The sequence below is a fragment of the Colletotrichum paranaense genome, assembly GCF_030867605.1.
Source record: "Colletotrichum paranaense strain IMI 384185 chromosome Unknown Scaffold_4.1, whole genome shotgun sequence".
Taxonomy (NCBI): Eukaryota; Fungi; Ascomycota; class Sordariomycetes; order Glomerellales; family Glomerellaceae; genus Colletotrichum; species Colletotrichum paranaense.
The window spans coordinates 2,899,054-2,922,895 of NW_026848962.1; the positions used below are offsets into that span (position 1 = coordinate 2,899,054).

The 23,842-nt window shown below is 52.0% G+C and overlaps 6 protein-coding genes across 6 annotated transcripts; 2 read left to right on the forward strand and 4 right to left on the reverse strand.

The window, feature by feature from the left end:
- Positions 1-1,132: 1,132 nt before the first annotated feature.
- CPAR01_05980 (pectate lyase C) lies at positions 1,133-2,609 on the forward strand (the record flags this gene model as incomplete). The annotated part of the gene is made up of 3 exons (XM_060490254.1): positions 1,133-1,347; positions 1,419-1,563; positions 1,635-2,609. The coding sequence occupies 3 exons, from the start codon at positions 1,133-1,135 to the stop codon at positions 2,607-2,609; spliced, it is 1,335 nt and encodes a 444-aa protein (XP_060351720.1).
- Positions 2,610-3,655: 1,046 nt separating this feature from the next.
- On the reverse strand, positions 3,656-5,875 carry CPAR01_05981 (G-protein coupled receptor; the record flags this gene model as incomplete). The annotated part of the gene is made up of 5 exons (XM_060490255.1): positions 3,656-4,414; positions 4,467-4,682; positions 4,740-4,944; positions 5,007-5,403; positions 5,656-5,875. 5 exons carry the CDS (start codon positions 5,873-5,875, stop codon positions 3,656-3,658), a joined length of 1,797 nt encoding a protein of 598 aa, XP_060351721.1.
- A 2,225-nt stretch (positions 5,876-8,100) lies between these two features.
- Positions 8,101-8,190, forward strand: CPAR01_05982 (uncharacterized protein; the record flags this gene model as incomplete). The annotated part of the gene is made up of 1 exon (XM_060490256.1): positions 8,101-8,190. The coding sequence occupies one exon, from the start codon at positions 8,101-8,103 to the stop codon at positions 8,188-8,190; it is 90 nt and encodes a 29-aa protein (XP_060351722.1).
- Positions 8,191-10,250: 2,060 nt separating this feature from the next.
- CPAR01_05983 (uncharacterized protein) lies at positions 10,251-11,934 on the reverse strand (the record flags this gene model as incomplete). Its single annotated transcript, XM_060490257.1, has 4 exons — positions 10,251-10,967; positions 11,025-11,180; positions 11,264-11,815; positions 11,875-11,934. 4 exons carry the CDS (start codon positions 11,932-11,934, stop codon positions 10,251-10,253), a joined length of 1,485 nt encoding a protein of 494 aa, XP_060351723.1.
- A 2,610-nt stretch (positions 11,935-14,544) lies between these two features.
- On the reverse strand, positions 14,545-15,462 carry CPAR01_05984 (alpha/beta hydrolase fold; the record flags this gene model as incomplete). The annotated part of the gene is made up of 1 exon (XM_060490258.1): positions 14,545-15,462. One exon carries the CDS (start codon positions 15,460-15,462, stop codon positions 14,545-14,547), a length of 918 nt encoding a protein of 305 aa, XP_060351724.1.
- Positions 15,463-16,588: 1,126 nt separating this feature from the next.
- CPAR01_05985 (serine/threonine protein kinase) lies at positions 16,589-23,478 on the reverse strand (the record flags this gene model as incomplete). The annotated part of the gene is made up of 4 exons (XM_060490259.1): positions 16,589-16,708; positions 16,762-22,065; positions 22,123-22,210; positions 22,265-23,478. 4 exons carry the CDS (start codon positions 23,476-23,478, stop codon positions 16,589-16,591), a joined length of 6,726 nt encoding a protein of 2,241 aa, XP_060351725.1.
- Between the last annotated feature and the right edge of the window lie 364 nt (positions 23,479-23,842).

Below are 23,842 nucleotides of genomic sequence, written 5' to 3' on the forward strand. Positions count from 1 at the left end.
CCGGGTATTCGTACGTAGTATGGGAATGGGACATGCGCAAGGCCGAAGAGCTTCCCCCTTTAACCCGTTTCACCGTATTACTTTACCTATGGCCTCCTTGTAAGGTAAGAATAGCCTCGCACTCTGCGCACTCGTATCTCACAAACAAAGCTAATGTCCACCATGTAACTGCAAAACAACTCTCCGGCCACCATCATCAACCTGAGAAACCAAAAATCCTCCGCCGTCCGCCGTGAATTCACCACACCCCGGCCCCGAGTGGCTCCGTCCTCTGCCCCTTCAATATCACCCAAACGCCAGGGATTCCCCACCATTTCTGCCCGTTTCGGAGGACGCCTCCCGTCCGCCGTCCCCCTTGGGAGCTCAAACTTTCTGCCCATTTCCCACCAATCGTCTCTAGATACATCTACTTGTAGTCCGAATCAGGCAGGCTAGATGTGCTCAATGGATTGAATTGTCTGAATCCTCCGTAAGTGACTTCACACTGGGAGGTGATCACCGGGACTAGATCAATGGAAACGGAAAAAAATACACCAGGTGCAAGAGTTCTATGCTTCTTTACATCACCTCCCGTGCGGCCAAGCATCCCCGAACCAGCTACCACGACCGATGTATGGCTCAATGCCACCAACAGCCTACACGCGCTGACCTCCGTCCCGCCCCCATGTGCATACACGCCCCTTTCCAATTCCCGTAAACTGACAAGGCGGAATGGATCATGGGGATGGGTGGTGACAAGCAAGACACCACCCCTGAGCAACCACCACACCACCCATCCCGGTGGATCATCACCGCGAAGAAGCTGTCCATCAAGAGTGCTACATAAGTAACCAAGAAACGAAACCTACAAAACTAAACCCAAGACTCCTTTTTTCGTCCCATCTTTCGGCTCTGGGTTCTCCTCTTGAAGCCTTGGAGATCTCGTCGCTATCCTGCTACGCGTGCTGTTCCATCCATTCCATCCCTTCGGCTCCCCCCTTGTTATAGCTTCTTTTCAAGCTTCAATTCTACCCAAACCCATTTGTTTGGTTTCGGGATTGTCTGGTACATTCGCTTCCGTTTCGCCTTTTCTCACTTTAGCCCCCCACCACTCGCTTCGACCTTCCCACCTTCCAACGATCCAATACACACCATGAAGGCTTCCGCGACATTGTTGGCCGCGGCCGCCATCTTTTACCAAGGCGCGGCCGCCCTCCCCGCTGCCGACTGGACCGGTACTGCCGTTACTTCGGCTAAAGTCGTCGAACGTGCCGACGCCGCTCCCTCAGCCTTCCCTGGCGCCGAAGGATTCGGCCGAAATGCGATTGGTGGTCGGACTGGAACGGTGTACAAGGTTACCAACCTCAAGTAAGTACTCAAACCACTTAGCGCCAGGTGTCTAAATAAGGACTCTCTCTGACTTTTGTTCTGTGCTACAGTGACTCCGGCACGGGATCTCTGCGTGATGCCGTCTCTCAACCCAACCGAATCGTCGTATTCGACGTAGGCGGCGTCATCAAGATTGACGCCCGGATCGTGGTGTCCAAGAACGTTTACATTGCAGGACAGACAGCTCCTGGCGGTGTAAGTGACCACCGAATCCGAACTTGAACGCAACATGACGACGAGCAACTAAGACCAAAAAAACAATACAGGGCATCACAGTCTACGGCAACGGCTTCTCCTGGTCCAATGCCAACGAGGGAATCGTCCGCTACATCCGCATCCGCATGGGCAAGGGCGGCGACTCAGGCAAAGACGCAATTACTATCGCCGACGGCAAAAACATGATCTTCGACCACGTCTCTGTCTCCTGGGGCCGCGACGAAACCTTCTCCATCAACGGCGACGTCTCCAACGTCACCATTGCGGACTCTATCATCGGTCAGGGGCTCGAAACCCACTCCTGCGGCGGGCTCATGCAGACGAACGAGGGCGGCGTCTCCCTCTTCCGCAACCTCTACATCGACAACAAGACGCGCAACCCCAAGGTAAAGGGCGTAAACTCCTTCATCAACAATGCTGTGTACAACTGGGGCGGGGGCGGCGGCTATATCGCGGGCGACTCCGAGGGCGCGAGCTACGCGAATATCATCCAGAATTACTTCATCTCTGGTCCCTCGACCTCCGTCACGGCCTTCACGCGTGGCAACGCCAACTTCCGCGGCTATGTCAAGGATAACTTTTACGACTCCAACAAGGACGGCGTGCTCAACGGCGCCGCCCTCTGCGTCTCGACGACCTGCTACTCCAACATGGCTATCCAGACCACTGCCTTTGACTACCCCGCCCCAGCGAAGCTCCTCTCCGCCGCCGACGCCGTCGCGCACGTCGCAGCCAAGGTCGGCGCCTCCATTGCTCGTGACAGCGTCGACGCCGCTTTGGTGAAAGAACTCCTCTCCTACGGAAAATCGGGCAAGCTCATCTCTGATGAGGCCGACATGGGGGGCGCGGGCGACATCGCGGCCGGCACGGCCAAGAAGGACACCGATGGCGATGGAATCCCCGACGACTACGAGACTGCCAACGGCCTGAACCCTAATGATGCCTCAGATGGTATGAAGATTGGTGCTGGCGGGTATGCGAACCTCGAGATTTACGTCAACTCGCTCGTTCCCGCCGTGTATTAGGCTCTTTCTAGCCTAGCAGGCCGATGCCGCGAATGAGCATGATTGGAGGTTAAGAGGGACCGAATCTCTATGGAGAAAACACCTCGGCTGTATATAGCACGCGCTTTTTCACATATTTTCTTGTGTATACCTACCAAACTTACTATCCATCGTCGACTTTTACGACGAGGCATATATATTCTTTCAAATGGACATAGTCCATGGCCTTTTTCCAACTCTTGGTACTTTGCAGAACTTCTCAACGTTCAAGTCCCAAAATTGAGCGCCGAATTTCGCTGTGTTCCCACAAAGTGTTCGCATGCATGCTCGTTTGCTGAAACCCCGGATCTAGAGTACGGCGCCGGCCCGGACGGCAGCAGGTGGTGAGGCACCGGAGCCACTCGCTTTCCGGGCTAACGAAGCACCTTATCTCGCGAACACCCGGCCTTGACCTCCGCTCGAGAAGAAGTGGGCCTGTCACAATCCGAAGAATGAGCCTTCTGGAAGGCGCCTGCCGTCTTGCAGAGTTGGCGAGAAAGTTAATGCCCGCCTCCAAGGGGGATCAACTTGAATGCGTATTGTTACGGACGAACCTAACTGCTAATCATTCAAATAGGAGCAGCTACAGGTCAAGCCACTAGAAACTTTGACTATCCCGAACCCAGAGCCTACAAAGGCTAGAACTGGCTAACGCTCTAGTCTGCGAATCTTCCCAGACATCTCGTTCAAAGGTATCCATGGCTTGTTGGAAACAGGATGGCATTTTGCCATGGTTAACATTGTATCGCCGACATGGTCAGGCAGTTTGCAAGTACTTGGATCGCGCGCGTGACCGACCGCCACGCTTCCGATTAATATACGACTCCAAAATCTTCCGTGATATGTGAATGAATGTTGGTATCCTCCTCGGTCAAAGAAGTCCCGCTCAAGTGTTCGCCACCCCCTCCCAAAGCATTTCCCATATTGACATCCAGAGTCATTCCCAACCACCTCACAATCATACGGTGTCTCTCATACGGCAATCTTCATCTGTGGCTCATAAAATTCCGGTAGGTGCAATCGACGAATCATATACTAAAAGATCCTCTCATTGCTCGGACGTTACCGACTCCCGAAGGGACTGTCAACTCGAGTTCACTCGTTTGATCGCTGCCGATAGCTTTCGTGTGCCCATAGCGACCGTTTCGGAACCTGTCTTGGTGACCGCTGCGAAGGATTTCGATCCCAACGCCGCCTTGGCGACTTTCGATACCGCAACTTCCAAGTCGGACCTGGTGACGAGAACCCCTATCTTTCCACTCGTCTCTGAATGTCGTCCAACTAGTCATGAAGAAGATGACGGCATTCCATACTCCTTGAAGTGGGAGGACTGTGGCGCTGGCGACGTTCAGGCCAAAGCTGACAACTTCGGGCTTGAGAAGATTGACAACTCTGTTGATAGAGCTTGGTGTCCATGTCACCAAAACAGAGATGGCAAAAATGAAACTGGTTCTGAGGTATGCAAGCTTGACAGGATCTAGACGATCCAACCTGGCAGAAAACTTTGTACCAACGCCCCCAATCCGTTGAAAGACAGATCGACGGGGTTTTCGTGGCGGGGGGTCTGATGTGCACGTGGTTTCGAACCGAGGGCTTGGTGTACAGTGTCCATCCTCTTCACTCGTACGCCATGACTGTTGGTGCCGGGGCTGTTGATCGTTCGACCGCTTTGTAATGGCTATGGATGGCACCTGGGGAGTCCAAGGCCTGGGTGCCATCGTTGTAATTTGTATATCCGTCACAGCGGTTCCGTAGAAAAACTCGGTACGGGTTGTGAGGTTCTGAGACTCGTCAACTTCACGCCAATTCACAAGTAGCTCTGGCGGTTTGACAACGTACCTTTTCTGCTGAGTCTCGCTCATCCGAACACGATGTGTCTTTGCAGTCTCTTCCGGTATTGCTGAAGGTAAGGTTGTGGAGTTGATTGCGGTGATGGAAGACGTGGTAGCCGACGGCAAAATAAATGACGCATGACCCGACAATGCAGGTCCAGATGGGAATATAATAAGTGAATATACGAAGTTTGGACCAATCATGATTTATCCAGCACCATATCTGCGAACGTTAGTCACCGTACTTCATGGCGAGAATGCAGAAAGATCGTCTACGTACGGTGGCATCTCCGTAGATAAGGTCATCTGGGCCACGAGGTCGGACTAGGAGACAAACAACGGCTGGGATCATGGGGAAGCCAAAGCAAATAGCGCAGTAGACCCAAATGTAGCGTCGGAAGGAAGAAGGATTGGCACCGGCGAAGAAGACGAGGTAGACGTTGACAGCCATGGCGAAAGACCACCACGGGTCAGACTGCATGAACCTATTGCATCGAGTCATCAGCACTGCCTGTACAGAAAAGGCCAAATGAAGAAGAAGACGAACATTTCGAGCAAAAATGCTTGTGCTTGACACAGAGCCGATTCTGCTCCAGCTCGCATGCCGTCGTAGCCCATGGCGCAGGCAATGCTGGCACCAACATTGGCAATCGACGCGAAGACGATGAAGAGATTTGGAACACTTCGAATGCGCTTGAACTGCCAGTAGGTAATAAATATCAGAGTGACTCCGACCAACGACAGGGACGCGCCAATTCTTTCCAAGGCGATAATAATGTCGATCTGGGACTGGCTGAGGGACTGCACTTTCTCGCCCATGTCGGCAACTGGCCCGTCCTGACCGTCCATGAATCCGGTTGATGACCAAGGTCTTCGCTTTGACGTAGTTTGGTAACTTTGGTGAGTGATCGAGCCGTTGATTGAGGCAGCGACTCGAAGACCGACTGGGTCATAAGGTCAGTCATTTTTGTCTCCTGCGTAGGGAAGTGCATCCTGGGGAAAGAGCTGCAAGCATACCTGCCTCCGTATCTCAACAGCTGAGATACAGTCTGCAATGCTGCGAGACCCGGCCCCCTTGATGTATATGTGAAAGGACCGAAAGATGAAGCGTAGGTCGTGGCTCGAAAGGCAGAGGTGGCACAAATGGCGGCCGTGGCACAAGGAAGAACCGAAACTCCCAGTCGATAAGAACCCACAGAGACTAAAACAATGAAAAGGATTGGCCGGTGGGAGGTACAAGCCTCGAGGATCCGAAGACCAAAGTGATATGCCGTGTTGCTGGACGGCAGCTCTGTGTGACGAGCTGCTGGCCTCTGCAGCACCAACGGAGGCGAGTAGGGAGCGGGTTGAAGAGATTCGAGCGTATTCGAGAAGGAAACAATTGAGAGGTCGAGAAAGAAGGGCAGGCGAGATCATGTATTAATTTCAGCAGCCTAGACTTGTAGCCACTTTTGGTCGAGACGCTGAGGTGCTTGACCGACTGCGGAAATCCTGGTTTTGGACGGGGAAGAGAGCCGACGCAAGGAGATGTTACACGAACGAGAACGGGCGAAGAAGAAGAAGGGATATGGGCAGACAGATCGATGGCGAGCGGCGACGGGTACGAAAAGATCTTCTCTGAGGCGGCAGGGGAAGGAGGGAGGGGGGGCCTTGGCCGAGAGAAAGTGCAGAGGATGTTTGAATGCCGGGATCGGGAGACGAGAAGGAAGGAAGCGGTGACTGTTTCCGATTCGAGGCAGACCTGACGGGATTCTTCTCTGATTGGAATTGGTGCCAATATCAAAAAGGCTGTGGCTTGCAAGTTGCAAATGTTGACACGAGGGAGGAATATCCAGGATGAGGTGGTTGCGCGTGTGAGTGGGAGTGAATGAACGCGATGAAGGGGCAGGGGTCAAGGGGAAGTAGGGAAGGACGGAAGAAGGTGGAAGGGACAAGAGAGGAACGTATACATCGGGAGGCAGTTGCCAAGAGATGAAGTCAAAACAGAGCACTGTGGAGGGGAGGTACGGTAGAGGTAGAGGTGGATTTGAGGGATGAGAAGTGGGAAGGTGTGATACTGGCACAGAACCTTGTTCGAGGAAGCAACTACAAGACGAACGAATCTAGCTTATTCAGGCAAAGCGGGTGCCGTCTTCCATTCGTGGAGGTCAAGGTGGAGGCGGAGGAAAGAGATGACTGAGAATGTGTAGATGGCTTACCTTACCTGCCTCAACGGGCCTCGATGAGATGCCCTCCGGGCGAATTCCTTCAGGATATTGGATGCTCTCAACCCTCTCCACACGGGATGCCGGGGTCCTATTGTGAGATAGGATGTGAGATGAGATGCAGTAGTCTGATTTTGGACTGACTGGGGATGAAGGTGATGAATGATTTCTACATGGGAGAAAAAGGCGGAAAGGCATCACAGCGGGATAGTAAGACGGCACGATGGTTCGGTGAGCATCTCTAGGGCACAGCATCTGTAAGGCGAGTGAGATGGAAAACCCCAACCCATCTGCATCATCTTGGCTGCCACACTGTATTAAGGCCAATCAACAAGACCCAACCAGACATGATCTGCGGAGACGCATCCTCACAAACAGCCTCCACAGGCCAACGCCAGGCTCTTTTCTACACAGGGCTGGGCAGGGCTGGGCAAGGTGGCAGTCAAATGGAGGTGACCCGGGCAAACAAAGAGAACTGCTGACGAGGGAGAGGGAAAGAAAGCTCAGCAAGCAGAATGCGATCCCGATAGCATGAGAACGAGATTAACATGAGTGATGCTTGTCACTGATGTTTCCGGAAACGAGAAGAATAAGTGAGAAATAAAGTGCCAATACCCGGCAATCTCTTCTAAGCCCCAATTGGGATCACCACAGTGTCCAGAATCGTCATGATGTGGCCGAGAATAAGGTATTCTAAATTAGGGAGCGAAGCAAGGTGAAGAAAGTTGGATGCGCCTTACGGATATTGTCGACGAGTAGGCACGTAAGACGGGTAGAATGTCTCTCGCCTTCGATTATCTGCCTGCCCTGGTGTCTCACTACCACGTCGTGGCGGCAGTGTACCCGTTGGATGTGCGTCCCAAGACGTTGATCGGATGGCTGCCTGTCTGAATCTCAATCTGGATGAAATGAGAGATGAGACGACTGGGAATGACTGGCGAGACCAAGAGCCGCGGCGTTCAATTCTTTCGCTCAATTCACGCTTCCAGGCTTACAGTGCAGGAGGAAGTCGCGTTTGGCTGGACCCCAGGTACCTCTTTCCTGCCTCACTGCCTCCACATCCTGCCTCCTGCCTCCTGCCATCTCCCACTTCTTGCCTCCCTGAGGTACCTAAGGTACCTCATGGCAACCTTAGGTACCTATTCATGGCAGACCAAGAGGAACCGCAAGGAAAAGGAAGAACCAATGCGTCGATTCTTTCGGTCACTGAATAGGTACCTCAACTTACTTCACCTGCAAGACCACCGCTTCAGCATGTTGGTCTTCCAATCTCTGACCGCCCTTCCTGATGCACTTTATGTCCCGGGCGATCGTGGATGTGGCTTGAGGACTTGGCTACGTTAACGGCCGAAATATCGAGAATTCATTGGTCATCCTTCTTTGCATCTTGCATCTTCCTACGTAGCCCGCCGTTTTGTCGGTCAGATCGGTCGGACCATGCGGTCCCGAGGCGTCATCATCCAGCACACGGTGCGGTCCCCTCCAAAGTCCACAGTAAAGTTGATGGATCCGAATCGTTGCTGTTGATCCCTAACCTCGTGGCCGGTTATCGAGATACAAAATGCCATTGATTGGAAATAACCGAATCGAGACAACAGGCCCACTGACGGCTTATGGTACGATCTTCCTTCTAAGAGTTCAAGGGTTTTGCCATTCTTCTCCCCCCTCGAGACTGCTCTGGATATGAGAACTGACCAGATTGCCTAGCCAAGTCACTTAGTTTGGCATCTGCATACCTGGAGCCTGGACTCGTTGCACCCAATCTTGTATGCGATCGTTTGCCTGATATGCACTGTCTATCTAGCTGTGCCGCAGCTGGGGCTCCCACCACGGATGGCTGAGCTGCCAGCAGGCCATCAGACCGAAAATAGAGGCAAAACACCATACCGATGCCACAGGGACCAGCCTGCATCGACGAGTGCCAGCAACCTGGGACGCAGTAATGGGGGACACCCTCTCGCCCATATCAACTGATGTGATGGACTACGAATACAACATGGATGCGTGGAGGTGCAGGTGAGGTTCAACGATGCAGCAAGAGCAAACGACTAGCCCCTCACTACGATGTCCAACCAGACTTCAAAGTGCACTGCACTGTTGTTTGCCTGCCTATCACGGGCTGGCTGGACTTGACTTTGTCTCCACGAATCACGGATCACAATCCGCTCCTTCACCTACTCTTTGGTTTGCCGGGATAGCCTTTGGAAACCGAATGAACTCCCAACTCGAGCTGGAAACCCGCAACCAAACATTCAGACCAGACTCGAGAAATCCGGCAAACGCTAGCATGGGAAATTCGAGTTGCTCAAGGCTTTGCCCAGCTGCGTTGCGCTGGACCTGCTTCTCCTACCTGTCCTTCTCGGGCCAGGACAGAAGCGAGATGCGGACTCTCAATGGGTGTTGCAGAGTTCGGTAGCGATCCAATCGCCCGCGTGTTCTGTCTCTTGTAAATGCATCCCGCCTGACTGCATTGTAGTCTTTTGACCACCGAGCGACCAGCGACGAATTAGGGCCAACGCACGTAAGGCCATCTCAAAGCGACGGTCACCAGCCTAAGCGGTTGCGAGCGGGACATATGCCAAAAGACATCGGTTTACAGGTACTTGACACTGGAGACGCCAGGTGATCTCCGCGTGCGATGCAGATTGCCAATCCTGCACTGTCGCTTGTTACTCCCCAACCAACCCGCAGTGCCCTTGTTGTCCACTCGTACTGGGAGCGAACCTCAATTTCCTGCGCTCACCCAACACTCTCTCCAAACCCCTCCGACGGCCGAGACACGCAAGCAAGGTCTTCCCAGGTTGATGCTGAGAGTCACGCCATTCCTCTCCCTCGACCGCCAGGTCTTGATGTGGCGTCTGCAGTTTGCTATGAAAAAGGGCATGCGCTCAAACCCTGCGCGTCGCTGCCTCCCTTTTTGAGCAGTCGTCTTCGTCGTCCTCATCTTAGTTTGACAGAATCACTCGACCCTTTCTCTGCTTTCGTGCGGCTTGTTTGCTTCCCTCGCTGCAGTTAACCGGCGAGCCACTATTCGTCGTAGCAGCGCCAGTCTAAGACTCACTATCTACCTTGATGAATCCTCCGGATATTCTTTGCCGGATCGATTCTCTCAAATGCTCGAGCTTGCCATCCACTTGGCGCTCGTATCGTTTGCCCGAAAGCCCAACCGAAGACAGCAGTGGTAGAGCGTGATGACCATTCTCATCCCATGCGCGGTGGATTATTGCCAACAGCGACTCCCAGAAACACGCTTCAATACAATCATCACAGCTCGAGGCTTCCAATGCATACCCATCCTTGCCCTCATTTTGAAACATTAATGGTATCTTATTCGTAAGTTCGCCATCATTATGGGAGGATTTCTGTCCCATGTTCCGACCGTGACACGTGTGTCCATGACCAAAAATACATGCATCTTCATGTGCCCGATTCCTAGCTTCGTGAAATTCCCAGCCGTTCTGTCCATTTTCCATACACCTTTCGATGTAGCTGAAGGCTACTCAGAAAGGGTCTTGAAATAAGTCCGATAGATCTGACCGATAGCCTGCCTCAAAAGTGCAACGCCTCGGTGATCTGAAGCAATGCCTTCAAGCACTCGCAGCTTCCACACCGAGGCCAAACCCCGATTCCGTGGTTAACTCAAGCATCTTTTCTGCCACCCACCTACCATTATGGGGGCCTGAAAAACATGAAGTGCGTACCATAACCATTGGCCAGAACATTGTCATGGTTCTGTAAGCAATGCCCTCGGTTGGCGCCTCTTTCTTCCCTTCTAGGCCGAATACCGTTCGGATATCTTCGAGAACGTCTTCAACGACAGAGACACCATCCGACCAACTCGGCATAGGACCTAAGCTTATGGCGACTTTGCCGCTGCTCTCTTTTAGAGTGTTTCGTAACTCGATAATCCTCTCTAAGAGGTATACACGAAGGGAACGGTAATGACTTCGCGCGATAGCAACGGATGACTCGGACGACAGTGAGAATAGACCGTTGAAGACTTTCTGCTGCTGTCCGGAGCAAGTTGAAGCACCAGAGAAACCGAGGAATGCGACGGCTGCCTCAAGGTCGCTGCTTAAATCGATCCCGTTCCGGATGAGGTCTAGCAAATCCTCCGGGGGGCTTTCGGTTAACCTGGTCAAGTTACTTTGGACTTGCACCTTGAAGTCAAAGGCTCTCTTGAAATCGACTACCTGTCGAACAAGCGGCTCGAGAACCGGGCCTTTGCCCCACGGAGTTTCCACTTCTTCCAGCATTGACCATAGAGGCGTCAAGTGGTCTCGTTGTATGAACATCTCCATTAACTTGTCATAGAAAGATCAGTTGGAGGGCTCATGGTAGAAATGATCAATGCTACTCACCGCCGCATGACAGAAGAAGGTGAAGCAGGCTTTATCGACTTCGTTTGTCAGGCCATGTTCTGCCCGGAACTTGAATAACTGCAAGCCTCCAGCCCCGTGGGGAAATACGTTCTCTTGCAAGTCAATTGTGCTTGTGCCTCGCTTGCCATTGATGACCTGCTGGGTTTAGCTAAGGCACACTTGGAAAGTAGTTCGAAACATAATAGGCGTTAGCTTCCAAGGGATCAACTCAGGCATACCTCGAACATGCCAAACAAAAACAACGTGACCAGGTTGGCATCGTCTCGCACAGCAACTGGGTCTTGAAGGGCTTGGTTCAGAGTCGAAATGGCTTTGCCGTAATGTCGACGAGCTTCGACCATGAGCCCTGACTGACGGAGTGATCGAGAGGCACTCGCTAAAGCCACAGCGTGTGTGGCGTGTCGTGCGTGACTGGCATCAGAGAGATCGACATCGTAGTACTCGGGAAGCCGACTGAAAATCATAATACTCGCTTGCGCAGCATAGTTGGTGTAGAAGCGGTTCACCGATAATACTTCTGGGCCGACTTGGATGGACTTCGGAAGGACGAGCTCCGGCTCCTCATCCGAATCCAGCAGTGTTTGGGAGGATTCTCTTCGAATAAGGACCGGCGGCCCAGGTGACCTGTCCTGCGGTTCAGTCTGATATCGGATTGATGGAGGTTGATGGCGGTGTTTCCATCTAGATGTCCATGATGATGCTGGATACCCGGAAGACCGTCGTTGTTGGGACGCAGAGATGAATGCTCTTCGTGGTTGGGGGCCGTCGCGCTTCATTCACAAATCAGCCTGGCTAATATCATCTCAACGCCGGGGTCTCCGAAGCTTACTGTCATGCGCTTCTCCTCGACCCTCGAATGGCCCTGTTGTGATTTGGCCAAGCTGGCCATGGCGACTAGGTCTCGTCAATCCAGCGGCGGTGTGGGCTCGACATTCGAGCGACTCTTTCATCAGCAGTACCCAAACAGGACCAAAGCTGACGCGCCTGAAGGGAAGTTGCGGACATTGAAGCTATGTAAAGAGGTCAAATCGGAATGGCAAGGTTGGGGAAGCTCCCCACGATAAATGTGGAAATTTGGAGAATGTTTGATCTGGCTGATCCCGGTTAAGATCGCTCGTAGTCGTAGCGGCATATCCCATGTAGTCGAGGTCGACCACTCATCCATCCTTGGCAACGCGGGCGAACACGGCGCGTGCAGTAGCGTCTAGGGCAGGGGAATGACCTCGGTGAGTTGGGTCAGGACAAAGCCTATTGGTGTCCGTCCGGTGGTGGCGGAAGTGACTGAGACGTCACTTTGACCTGCCCCGAACCGGTCAAACTCTAAAAGCGCAAAAGTAGCGCGCCGCGCTTGTCACTAGGGCGCCCAATGTCTCACACGGCGCCCTCGAAGAATCCTCCGGGGCAGGTTCCGGTGGTTACCTAGCTGTCTTTGTTCGTTGGCTCTTCTTTCTTGTTGGGAATCCAGCTGTGGACTGAGCTGTCCCACACATGGTCGTCAGCAATTCGACCTTGAGGACAGACTTTGCTGGCGCAGAGGGATGCTGAGCCCAATGCCAAACCTGCAATTCTAGCCGTATTGAGAAGGCAAGCCGAGGTGTCAAAGGAACCCATGATACGCCGAGTCTAAGGCCGAAAAACCCTGAGCTCAGACTTGAACATGAGGCTTAAGTTGCACAGACGACACCTTGATTTCGTGCATCAGGGTCTCTGCCTGCTGGATAATCGCTCACACGCGTTAAAAGGGTCTTGTTACGTTGGCGCGTGCCCCCATCGAGCTGCAGGACATTGGACCCTGACAGCAGCCAGATGATTTGCGGCATACGATGCCGCTGGATCCACAAGCCACGACGAGCCAAGACTCCATTGCTACTATTTCCAACCAGAAGGCTGTTCAGCCATGGCAAAGTCTCTTCAGTAGGATGGATGGATGGCAAAGTCTCGGATGCCAAAACGCGGCATTCGTATGAAATCGAGGCTTGTCGAACCTTGCCAGGCACCGAGGGGCTAGAATCTCTTACTAGGCCATATCACTATGTTTGTGAATCAGTTACGAAGTTTACCAGAGTTGGTTGATGGCGCAACATGTAATACCCAACTATTATCCATGGGGTTCCCAAAAGCAGCTGATAGTGCGAGCTGACACTTGCATCGAGATTCCCTTTGCATCTTATTCGGCGATTCAAGGATCAAGCAATACCACTTACTCGAGAGAGGATGCCTTTCGTCCCATGGAAAACCTATGGAGCAAGGCGGCACAGGCTTTTAGCGTCGTCAGCAACCTTCCCCTCGATGCCGTTACTGGACCTCTGCTTTGAGCCATAGAGTCTGACGTCAAAGATTCCTCATAGCTATGGTGGGGGAGAAGCCGTTGCATTGGGATTCCGCGAGGGGTGAGAAGGCAGAAAAGGAGCTTGGGTCTGATGTCGAACCCCTCATCTTCTTCCACCCTTACCCATGAGTATGATCTCCCCGTGGATGGAGCAGCACAGACGAAATTCCCCAACTTTCCCCGACCTTGACGGCGCGCACATCACAAGAAGCGAAGAGCTCGGATCCTCGCAACGCAACCATGGAGAGGGACGGCAGCGGACTCGTCCAGAGTTTGCGACGGGATCCTAGACAGGGCCGCCACAGGCCGACCTCATCGCCGACGGACTTAGTCGGCAAGTTATTCATGCGACATGACACATCCAATTGGACGGACGGCATTCTCACGGCCACTGCACCGCCGCCGGCGGGTTGCCGTTTTGCTGCCCAGTCGTCCGTTCACACACACAACGCAGCCAACGCTTCAGCCACCTCACTCACATTGGAAGCCCGCCTAGTCCTCCTCCATGATCCATCCCCGCCTTTGCCGCTGTTTGACGCCGCAACAGTGAGTGCGTGCCGTCGTTTGACGGCAATGCTGGCCGGAACTGTGGGGCCTCGGCGATGTCCACGATGAGCGGCTCTTACACGCCCAACTCTATCGCGCTTCCGATGTCAAGCAGTCCGTCACCAGTTTCCAGCGCCGGCTACTGGCCCCATCCTCCATCGGCAACGGACTCGACTACCATCCCGTGAAACCCTAAAGCCGCTTCGGTCGGCAGAGCTGAAAAGACATCACTTCCACTCCAAGTCATGTGTGTTCGAAATCCCAATTGCCGGATAACTCAATGGACGGGAGTCCGACTCATTTGCAGAACAACTAGTCAACTACATTCCAGGATGCACGGCACAGACTCGTGAGGAACCGAACCCCTTTATTGTGTTTGTGCCTGTGTTTAGGGCGAGATCAAGGTTGTTTAAGGTTACGAGAAGCAGGGCCGAGAATGGGGCCGGCAGTCCCCTCTCACAGCCCCGTCACGGTGCGTCCCACACCATCCCGTGGAGGACCCTTTACCGTCCGCGTCGCGGCTGACAGTCCGTACACTCCGAACGCCGCCGCCGGCACTTGAATCTAAGCCCCTTCCAAACCACCCAACACACTTGACTAGAAAGCTGGAACACGACCTTGCACTCATGACGCCGTGCCAGCTTCTACCGCCGGGAGCACGCCGATCTTTTGGAACCACCTCTCTAAATGCCCATTAAACTCCTCGCTCTCCAGCTGGTGAAACCAGTGGCCCTTGCCCTCGATCACCACAATCTTATCTAGCGCCTCATCGCCCTTCGGCAGATGGTTACGGTCAGTACCAACATACCAATCGTTCGAACCTAGCGTTAGGCGCGGGCACTTGAGCTTTCCCGCGAAGGCCTTGACTGCATTCTCTTGCCTGCCCAGGCTCTGCGCGTCTCCCCAACCGCCCCAACACAGGGCGTACATGACGGCCTTGTCGAACTGTGCCATGCGGCGGAGGTGCCACGTCTTTTGCCAGGCTGGACATTCCGGGGAGTAGCAGTATGTGCCGAAGAATTCGATGAGAGTCGGGATGATCTTGTCCTGGGCTTCGGGGTCGTTAAAGAGGTAGGTGTCGCGTTCGCGGATGGCATTGGGGAAGGCGTGGATTGGGTCTACGCCGATGGATGCTTTCACGAGGTCCGGACGAGTGGTGGCAATGTAGTACCCTGACGCTTCACCTAGGGAATGCGAGATGACGATGAGGTTCTTGGTGATGCCTAGGTGTGATAGAATGGCGAGCATGTCTTCGGCTGTGGATTGCGGGTAGTAGTCTATCACCTCCCCGTCGGCGGATTTCTCGACGCCGGGCCAGGTGCGGATTTTGGGGTCCGGCGCCGGGGCGGAGGATTTGCCCTGACCGCGGCTGTCGATGGAGATTACGCGGAGGTTGTGGGAAAGGAGGAAGGGGACCTGCCAGGACCAGTCGTGCATTTCGCACGAGAGGCCTGTGATGAGGAGGACTGTGTGGGATGCCGTACGAGGGCCTTCGTCTAGGTAGAAGAGGTTGAAGGAGGGGTTTCGGGAGAAGTAGGGCATTTTGGCGGTTGGAGATTTGGGTTAGGGGAATTGGGTCAGATGGAAAGATATCACGATGGGTTGCGTGAGTGTGACTTAGGATTCACGATGTAGACGGGTTCAATCTCATCTTTTATTGCCTTGTGAGTGATGATGTTGGCGGGGTTCCTTTGTCAGACGCTGATCTGAAGGCGTTCTCCATTCATGTGTTGGCACCAGGTCGAATTGCCACTGGCGTAGCCACAATAGGAAGTAGTAAGTAGGTAAGACATTTCCCCTGTAAGCCGACCCCGCGCATTTGCGGTACCCAATCGATCTAATTGCTTCATCGCTAGTTTTGATGGCTATCGTTGGTATGCCATCGTGGAGGCTCACTGCGCTTGATTCGGGAAGTGAGTCTTACGTGAGATTGTTCGGTCGGTCGGAGAACCGAGCACTTTGGGTTGAAATGGCAGAGCTACTACCCAAAGGAACTTCCCTCCCCGCATGCGAACCAATGTCTGAGCAGAGCATGCCTCAAATTTGAATGTCTACTGGGTTGAGATGGTGTTCACCTATGCACTTGGATAAGAGAGTATGGAGGCACGGGCCGTGAAGTTCGGGTTCGGGCTCGGGGCCGTGGGTGGAATTGCGGGGGGTTCGGGGTCGGGATTATGGGGTTTGGTGGAGACTTTTGTCCGACTTTCCGAACCCGAAAAGTTTAGAGTTGGGATTCAGTCACGTCAGACTAGATACCTTACCTTCGACTACCCCTGAGTAGGTAATTAGATGAACACACTTCTGTCTAAGATGAGGACGAGGAGATATCCGCGAGGAATATCAGAGGTACGTTTGTAGGAGGGATCAAAGTCGTATCAAGTAGACTAGGTTAAGGTAGTCAGGCAAGCTATTCGACTATCATTTCTTTAAATCTTGAACAAGCACATGAACTATTTGACTTCAACAATTTGAATGCACTACGTACGTCGCAAAGAAGGCCAAGAAGCTTGGAGTTAGTAGGTAAAAGAGCAAATAAGAAGTTTCTATACTAGGACAAAGATGTAATTACATTTGGGTTGAGGAAACGGACACCGGACCGAGGACAGAGATAAAAGAATAGAAAGACAGAAAGTCGTCTCAAGCCTTCCTGTATATCCTGTCTAGGTTCCTAAGGATGTCCTACTGAAAGCATTCCTGTCAAAAAGCTTTTCACCTTCGCCTGGTCTCGTGCCAATCCATCCAAGTGGTTGTCCCTGGCTTCTTCCTGTCGGCGAAGTTCTTTCATAAGCTGCATGAATGTTTAGCTAGAGAAGGTACCCAAATACAAAGACCATCACTGACCTTAAGTCTTGTCTCCTCCCTCTCTCTGTCCCGTCCGAGTGTCTCATACAACGTCATCATGGCTTGGAGAGCGTTTCGATATGTTTCGGCGTAGGTGAAGTTGCCGAGATCCCACTTTGATGCCCGATTCACTGCCAATGTAGCCTGTTCTTGGGCAAGTTCAAAATCGCCTATTGCTGTATGTATCCTTGAATCATAAGTAGCAACCTTGGCGATCGCCACTTGGTGAACCTCCGGGCTTGACTGCGTCTTGAGGATCCAAGCAGCGCCAATGGCTAAAGGCAGAGCCTTTGCCGCTTTAGAATATTCGCCTATTGTCTCGTACATGTCCAATAAGGCGAGTGCCGCATCCAAGTCGGTGGGTTGAAGGTCCACGTATTTCTGCTTTAAGTCTGCAGCTTCCTCCCGTTGACAGGACAGGAACATGACATCTGCGCGCGCGGATGCGCAAAGAATGTCCCGATTATCTTCATAATCATAGTCATCGTCAGGAAAGAGAGACTCGCTTATGGCCTGCATGCGGGATATGAACTGATTCGCGACGTCGAAATTTCCCGTTCTTGCGTAAGCTCGTGCCAACTCGGCCATAACCTCGACCGTTTCTTCTTCTTGGTCTGGTTCGCTGTTTTGGAACCAATCCCAGAATTTCGAAAGGAAGACTTCTGCGTCGCTGTGGAAGCCTTGCTTGGTGCATGCATTTGATAGGGATCGATAGAGAAAGGCATATTCGTCGGGGGAGTCAACCCCAGTTTCTTCGAAAGAGTGGAGGAATTCCCGATGGAGGCGCTCTGACTCTGGCCACATTCCTAGTTTTTGGTAGATGACGAGAAGGCTTTGCTTGACTGCGAGTGAGAGTTCATGTAATTCGCCGAGTTCTTCCTCGGAATGTGCCAGAAGCTCTTCAGCAAGCTGGAGTGCCTCTCGAAACGATTGAGTCGCCAACTTTGCACTGATGAGGCTCTCCGTAAACCACATAGTCTCCTCTGCATCTTCGCCGAGCGCTTCACGAGCCAGATCTACTGCTAAGCTATGGTTCTCGGCGGACTCTTGGGCCTTATCGGTATTTCCGTAAACCTGTCCCAGTAGATGATGGACGCGACAGGCCATGTCAGGGCGGGTTGTCCCATAGACCTGCGGCGACGCTGCCAAGATCTCCAGCAAAAGAGTCTCAGCTTCTTGGAAGTCTTTGTTCCCAACGTGAATTGCTGCCAAGAGCCTCATGGTATATATTGAATCATCAGAGTGCACCCCATCGCGACTGTCAAGCCCTATTTCAATAGAGGCTCTATAAAAGGTACTCGCTTCGTCCAGTTCATCTTGAAGCTCTTTGGCGTATCCGAGATAATGATATGCTTTCTCCAAAGCTTTGCTGGACTCCGGGACCTTGCCGCTGATCTTGAGACACTGGTGTGCTGCCTCCTCGGCCTCTTCAAAGCGTTTGGCCCTAATATAGGCCCTGACCAGGTGCAAAGTTGCAGCCCTAGTCTCTGGGTGGACTTCGCCAAACTTGCGAGCCACGATGTCCGCATTCTGTTGTAGAAGCTGAACAGCATCATGAACCTTGTCTTGATGTGAGATAAGCATGATTGAGGCAAGCGCGTATTGAGCAATAATAGTTGTATCGTGCTCTTGACCGAGGTGAGCTCGATACTCCTCAAGAGCCTCACGCCCGTATTGCTCCGCCCGGTCGACTTGTTTCTGTTTCCTAAGATTCACGCACAGCATGACCTTGACACGGGAAATGTCCATAAGGTCAGGCTGGAGACAGAGTTCATACCCCTCAAGAACCTGTTCGAGGACGACGCTTTCTTCAACCAACCGCTGCTCGTTCTTCAATGAGATGGCTAGGTTGATCATCTGAGTTGATGCTTCGTGGTCTGCCGCGCTCGATGCCGATTTAAGAACTTCAACCAGCGTTTGGCGCGTCTCTGACTCTTGCTTCCACAAGCACCGAGACTGGTAGCTGTTGGCAAGCTTCTCTAAAGTAAGCCGGGTGCAGTACGCGTTCTTTTTCCCATGCGTCTTGATGCACATCTTGATTATGGAGCGATAGACAGAGTCGGAATCCTCAAATCGCTGATAAAATTCCAAATTGGCAGCAACGTTGATGATTGCGTCGAATGTGCGGAAGAACTCTCCTTTTTTTACATAAAGAAGCGAGGATGGCAAGGCTCTCGCTATTACTGCCGCCTCGTTGAATCTTTGGGCTTTGCAGTAGTCAACCGCAAGGTTACATCTCAGCTCGAGCAAGGAGTGTCTATAGCCCTCGAACTTTTCGTCTTCGTCCAAGTCGTGGTTGTCGTAGGCCTTCAAGATTCCTTCTGCCATGGATATCGCAAGGTCGAACTGCCCAAGAATGGAATATGTACAGGCCAGAAAGGCTTCTGCTTTGAGCGTCACGGGATGTGTGATCCCGAACGTGTCGACTGCCCTTTTATGAATGCTCTGAGCATCCTCGTGGGCTTCCCGAGTCTTGGCTTGACCTGCAAGGACACAAACCCTATCTAGCAAAGATTCGAAGAGCTCCGGGCTATCCGAAGGCAGTTGGGCTTCTCTCCCTTTGAGGATTTCTTGATTGAGCAGTGCAGCTTCATCAAACCTGTAAAGCAATGTGAGCAAGTCGCAGAGAGTAGTCGCGGTCTTCAAAGTTGTGGAATGAGTGGCTCCCAATCTTTGTCTTTGCGTCTCAAGAGAATTTCTTAATTCCGTTTCCCTTTCCAAAGGTGTCTCGAATCCATCACCCAATGATAGACTGATTTCGTTCCGTTCGGTCTCAAGTTTTGAGAGAGCCTTTTCAAAAGTGACTCTCGCATCCTCATTGCTAAGGTCTGCGTTGTCTTCGACTGAGAGATCCTCCAGCATCTTCTTGATGAAATCTGGTTTCTCTAAATCCCGAGCTATTTCTTCAAGTAGCTTAGTTTGAATGTACTCCTTGAGTAGTCGCAAGTTCTCCAGGTACTCCGGTGCGTCTCCATCCCCACTCAAACTGTCTAAGTCTTCTAGGTATGCTGTAGGCAGGAGCTTTTCTTTATCTCCAACAAAGATGCGATAGCCGTGGTGCTCGACTAGCTCTATAACCCTTGGTCGGTTGTTCAACTCAGTAGCAATGTGAAGACTACACCTCCCGTGACCTGGATTTCCTTTACCCAGCAGGGTAATGATGATATTCTCCATGTCTAAGCGCCACTTGTAGAGGCTCTCTTCATTGATGGTTTTCTCTTTCCACAAAGGACTGGTTTGGGGACGTCGGCCAACGTTAACCGCGAGTCGTAAAATCGTTTCTAGCGCGTCTCCTGTCTCGACAAGAGCTCCGGCTTGGAGGAGGGCGTGAACCGCGCCAGGATTTCCGGAATAGACTGCTATATTGAGAGGCGTGATACCGCAGTTTTCATCATCGAAGTTCGTCGTGGTGTTTATCAGATTTCTGATCTGTGGGTTTTTGAGGAGATGAAATAGAACATGGTGACCATTGACCCGGGAAGCCGATGAGGCTGCACGGTGTAGCAGGGAGAAGCTGCCGTATGCTAGAGCCGCGCCTCGCGCGATTAAGAGATCAATGGTCTCAGCGTCGCACTTCTCTAAACTGATTGCCGCTTCTAGGGGCGTTCGTTCCCCCCACTTGGAATTGATGTCGGCTCCGTGATCAAGGAGAAGTTCGACAGTAGATGCATTTCCGGATGGTGTCGCGAGGAAAAGTAAGGAAAACGATACGTCACCAGCTACGAAAGGATCTTTGGCGTCGATTCTTTTCCCCTCACTTTCGAAATCAAGAAAAACGGATGCTACAGCCGTGTTGCCTTGCTCCAAAGCGACCGACAAATTGTCAATAGTTGGCGAGAGCACCCCTTTTTCTAGCAAAAGCTTCACTATGGCCGGTCCGGCGCGGTCTTCCCTTTTGCAGATGCGTAAGACGGCATTCATCAACGCTTCTTTTCCGCGAAGTGTACAACGTGCCCCACGGTCGATCAGAGCCAGCAGCAGATCCGTAGTGAATCTGCACGGTGCAGCGCTCAAGGCTTTCATGAGTATGGATGACCCACGTTGATCCTCTTCAGCACAAGAAGCCCCATTCTGAATCAGTAGGTCAATCGTAGAGTCGAGTGCAACTCGCGACATCTGGCCATGGACCAATAGTGGTAGTAGAGCGTCATGGGGGCACAGGAGACAGAAGAGACTAGATGACTGAGCCGATGAGGTTGTCCATTGTGTCGTACGGTAGTTCTCTTCTAGGCGAAGTAATTTCGGAATCAAGCCATGAAGATGCAGTGAGCAGGCCAAAGAAAAGGTGTTCTGAGTCCATCCAATTGTGTGGAGCTGGTAGTTGGAGGAACTTTTCGATGTGCGCTTGATGAACAGGTCAACTAGTGGACCATTGTTCGCGGCAATAGCGAATTCGAGCGCGGTGCCCAGAAACGAGCAGTTTCCTACTTCAATTCCAGGGCTAAGCACGCTGACTTTGAGATCGTCTTTGAGATTGTTGTTGCTCAAAAGCAGATACATGGCAGACTCGACCTCTTCAGGCTCAAACATACTCAGCCAGTGGAAGGGTGTTTCGGGATGGCTCTCGGTGAGGCGCGTTGGCACATCCCTTGAGAGGAGAAGCTCGAGAATATTGAGATGACCTCCCTGACAGGCAATCGTAAGCAGACTGTCGGTCCAAATCATCCTGGATTTGATTGATCCAGAGGCCTCTGAAGGTAAAAGAAATTTGACTAGAGGCTTGATACCCTGGCGCACCGCAACACTGAGGAGACTCTCTCGCGTCGGTACACTTTCATAGTCCTCTACCTGAGAGATACACTCTAAATCTTCGAATCTGATGTCTCTTGAAGTCAAACGTTTCAGACTCTCTTCTACACGATCCAAGCATATGCCTTCGATTATGGGGTTGCCCTCATGTAGGATGTCGAAAGAACGATTCAAGGTATCTCGCTGTTTGCATCTCTCGTGTAAACGAAGACGCCTGACAAAGTTGTCATCGCCTTTGATGCCTAATAGCTCCTTTTCGACCCCAACGAGCTGATGGGGTATTTGCCACAAGGGAGGTGGGAGATCGACTCCGAGGACATCGGAAAGGCGAAAGATAAGCCCAAGAGCTTTTGCACTCTCAAGCTGCGCAGACTCCATAAGCAGGTCAAGTGCTTTGCTCAAGTCCGGTCTCTCCATACCAACTCCGTGAATGTAGCACATAGCTAGTTCGAAGAGAGCAGTCCGCTTTTCGGTTAGCGATGAACCATCCCTTGAGATGCGGAGGAGTTGGTCCACAAAGTCGACTTGAATGATACGCGGCATTCGGGGAATAGCCTTGTCGGTCAGCATACTTCAAAAAGACTCATGAAACATCTTAGATTCATAACTTACCGATCTGGTCGTCAAAGACTTTCCTGAACTCGAGCCAGGGGCCTGATCTGGTAGTGAACTGAGTGCGAACGAGCTCGTGCCTTGCCTCCTACAGCTGTTGTCAGTAATGATGCACTTCAGCTAAACAATATCTGGTGCCTACATCCAATCATCCCTAGTCAAGTCCTTGTGCTGTCTAAACCCGGCCAGAATGACCTCGATACCACGCCTTCGCTCGGGATCATCCCTCAGCGAAGCCTGCAAAGTGCGGATGACCAGTTGAATCAGGGGAGCCTGATTCTTCTCGGGCAACCCTTGCAAGTATTTCAGACTCTGAAGAAGAAGTTCGTCTTTTGGAAGATTGCATAGATATGCCATCATATCAGTGCTTTCATCTGCATCCTCAGCGCCTTGCAGGGTAGTGAAGTAATGTTTTCCATCTAGCAGAAGCTCCCATATCAACAAGCCGAACGAGAATATGTCGCATTTGAAGAAGTCCTGTGCATGATGGGGAGCATAACGTCTAGTTCTCACCTCAGGAGCATTCATAAGCGGTGTTCCAAGATAAACTCCCTGCGGTTCTTCAGAATCGTAGAGATCGAGAATCGAATGCCCAAAGTCAGAAAGCTTTGCTATGAGCTGTCCTTTGTTCCCGTCGAATACAAGCGTGTTCTCCAACTTGATATCTCCATGGGCAATGCCGCAACTGTGCAACTTAGCTAGCCCGCTGGCAATGTCATGCATGAATCGAGCCTTAGCTACTAGATCGAAGGTTTCATCATCTGAGTGGCATTTGCAAAAGTCCCGAAGAGTTCCGTGTGAGCCATATTCCATGACTAAAGAGACATTGGTGCTGTTCTGAGGGGATGTCGACGAATACTCTGATCTAAATCCCAACAAAGAGACAATATTTAAATGCTCCTCGATGGATGGAATCGCGAGAATGCGGAGCTCCTTCAACACCGTCGCGACAGAGCGATGTCTCGTAGCGGCACTCCAATCACTTCGGGATTCAGAATTGCCAAACAAGTTGATCTTTTTAACCGCAACAATGATAGGATTTCCGTCATCTCTTTTGATGCTTAGAGTGACTTTATCAACAGAATAAGACGCGCCGTCGCCGAGATGAACCGGGCGGGCATCCCAACTGTGATCAAAGTCGGCATCTTTGAAGTGTGTGAGTTTGACGTGGTCGTCCGACGATTCCGAGTTTCTGATTGTCTCGTCTTCACTTAGACTGACTAGGTAATTCCACACATCTATCGGCTCGAGCTCGGCTGCTGTTCTGGTTGTCGTCGCTGACTCGGGATCGGATTGATTGACTGTCGAAAGTGCCTCAGAGGCAAGAACAGTGCGGATGTCCCATATCAAGCTCATCTCGGTTCGACTTTGTTATTCGTCATAAGAGGTGGACTTAGTTGGACGGTTGTCACCAGGCCTAGAAATGGGGGGATAGGATGTGGCTTTTATAGGTAGTCTATCTTTCCCAGTGCACCATTCCCGCGCATTCCGATGGTCTGACTTGGTACACTTCGTATTCAGCCGCACCCCAATCTAGAAGGACTTGCACCACCTGACGCGTTGCAGCCTGACTTGCAGGAAAATCTTGACAGAGTAGGAATAGCGTCACAACTGAGCCACTTAAAAGCCGCGAAATTGGCCCGGGTCTCTGAATGAGCTACCCTCTCGACGGGTTATTTAACACCTCAATTGTTTCCTCTTACCATTCTAATCATCTTAT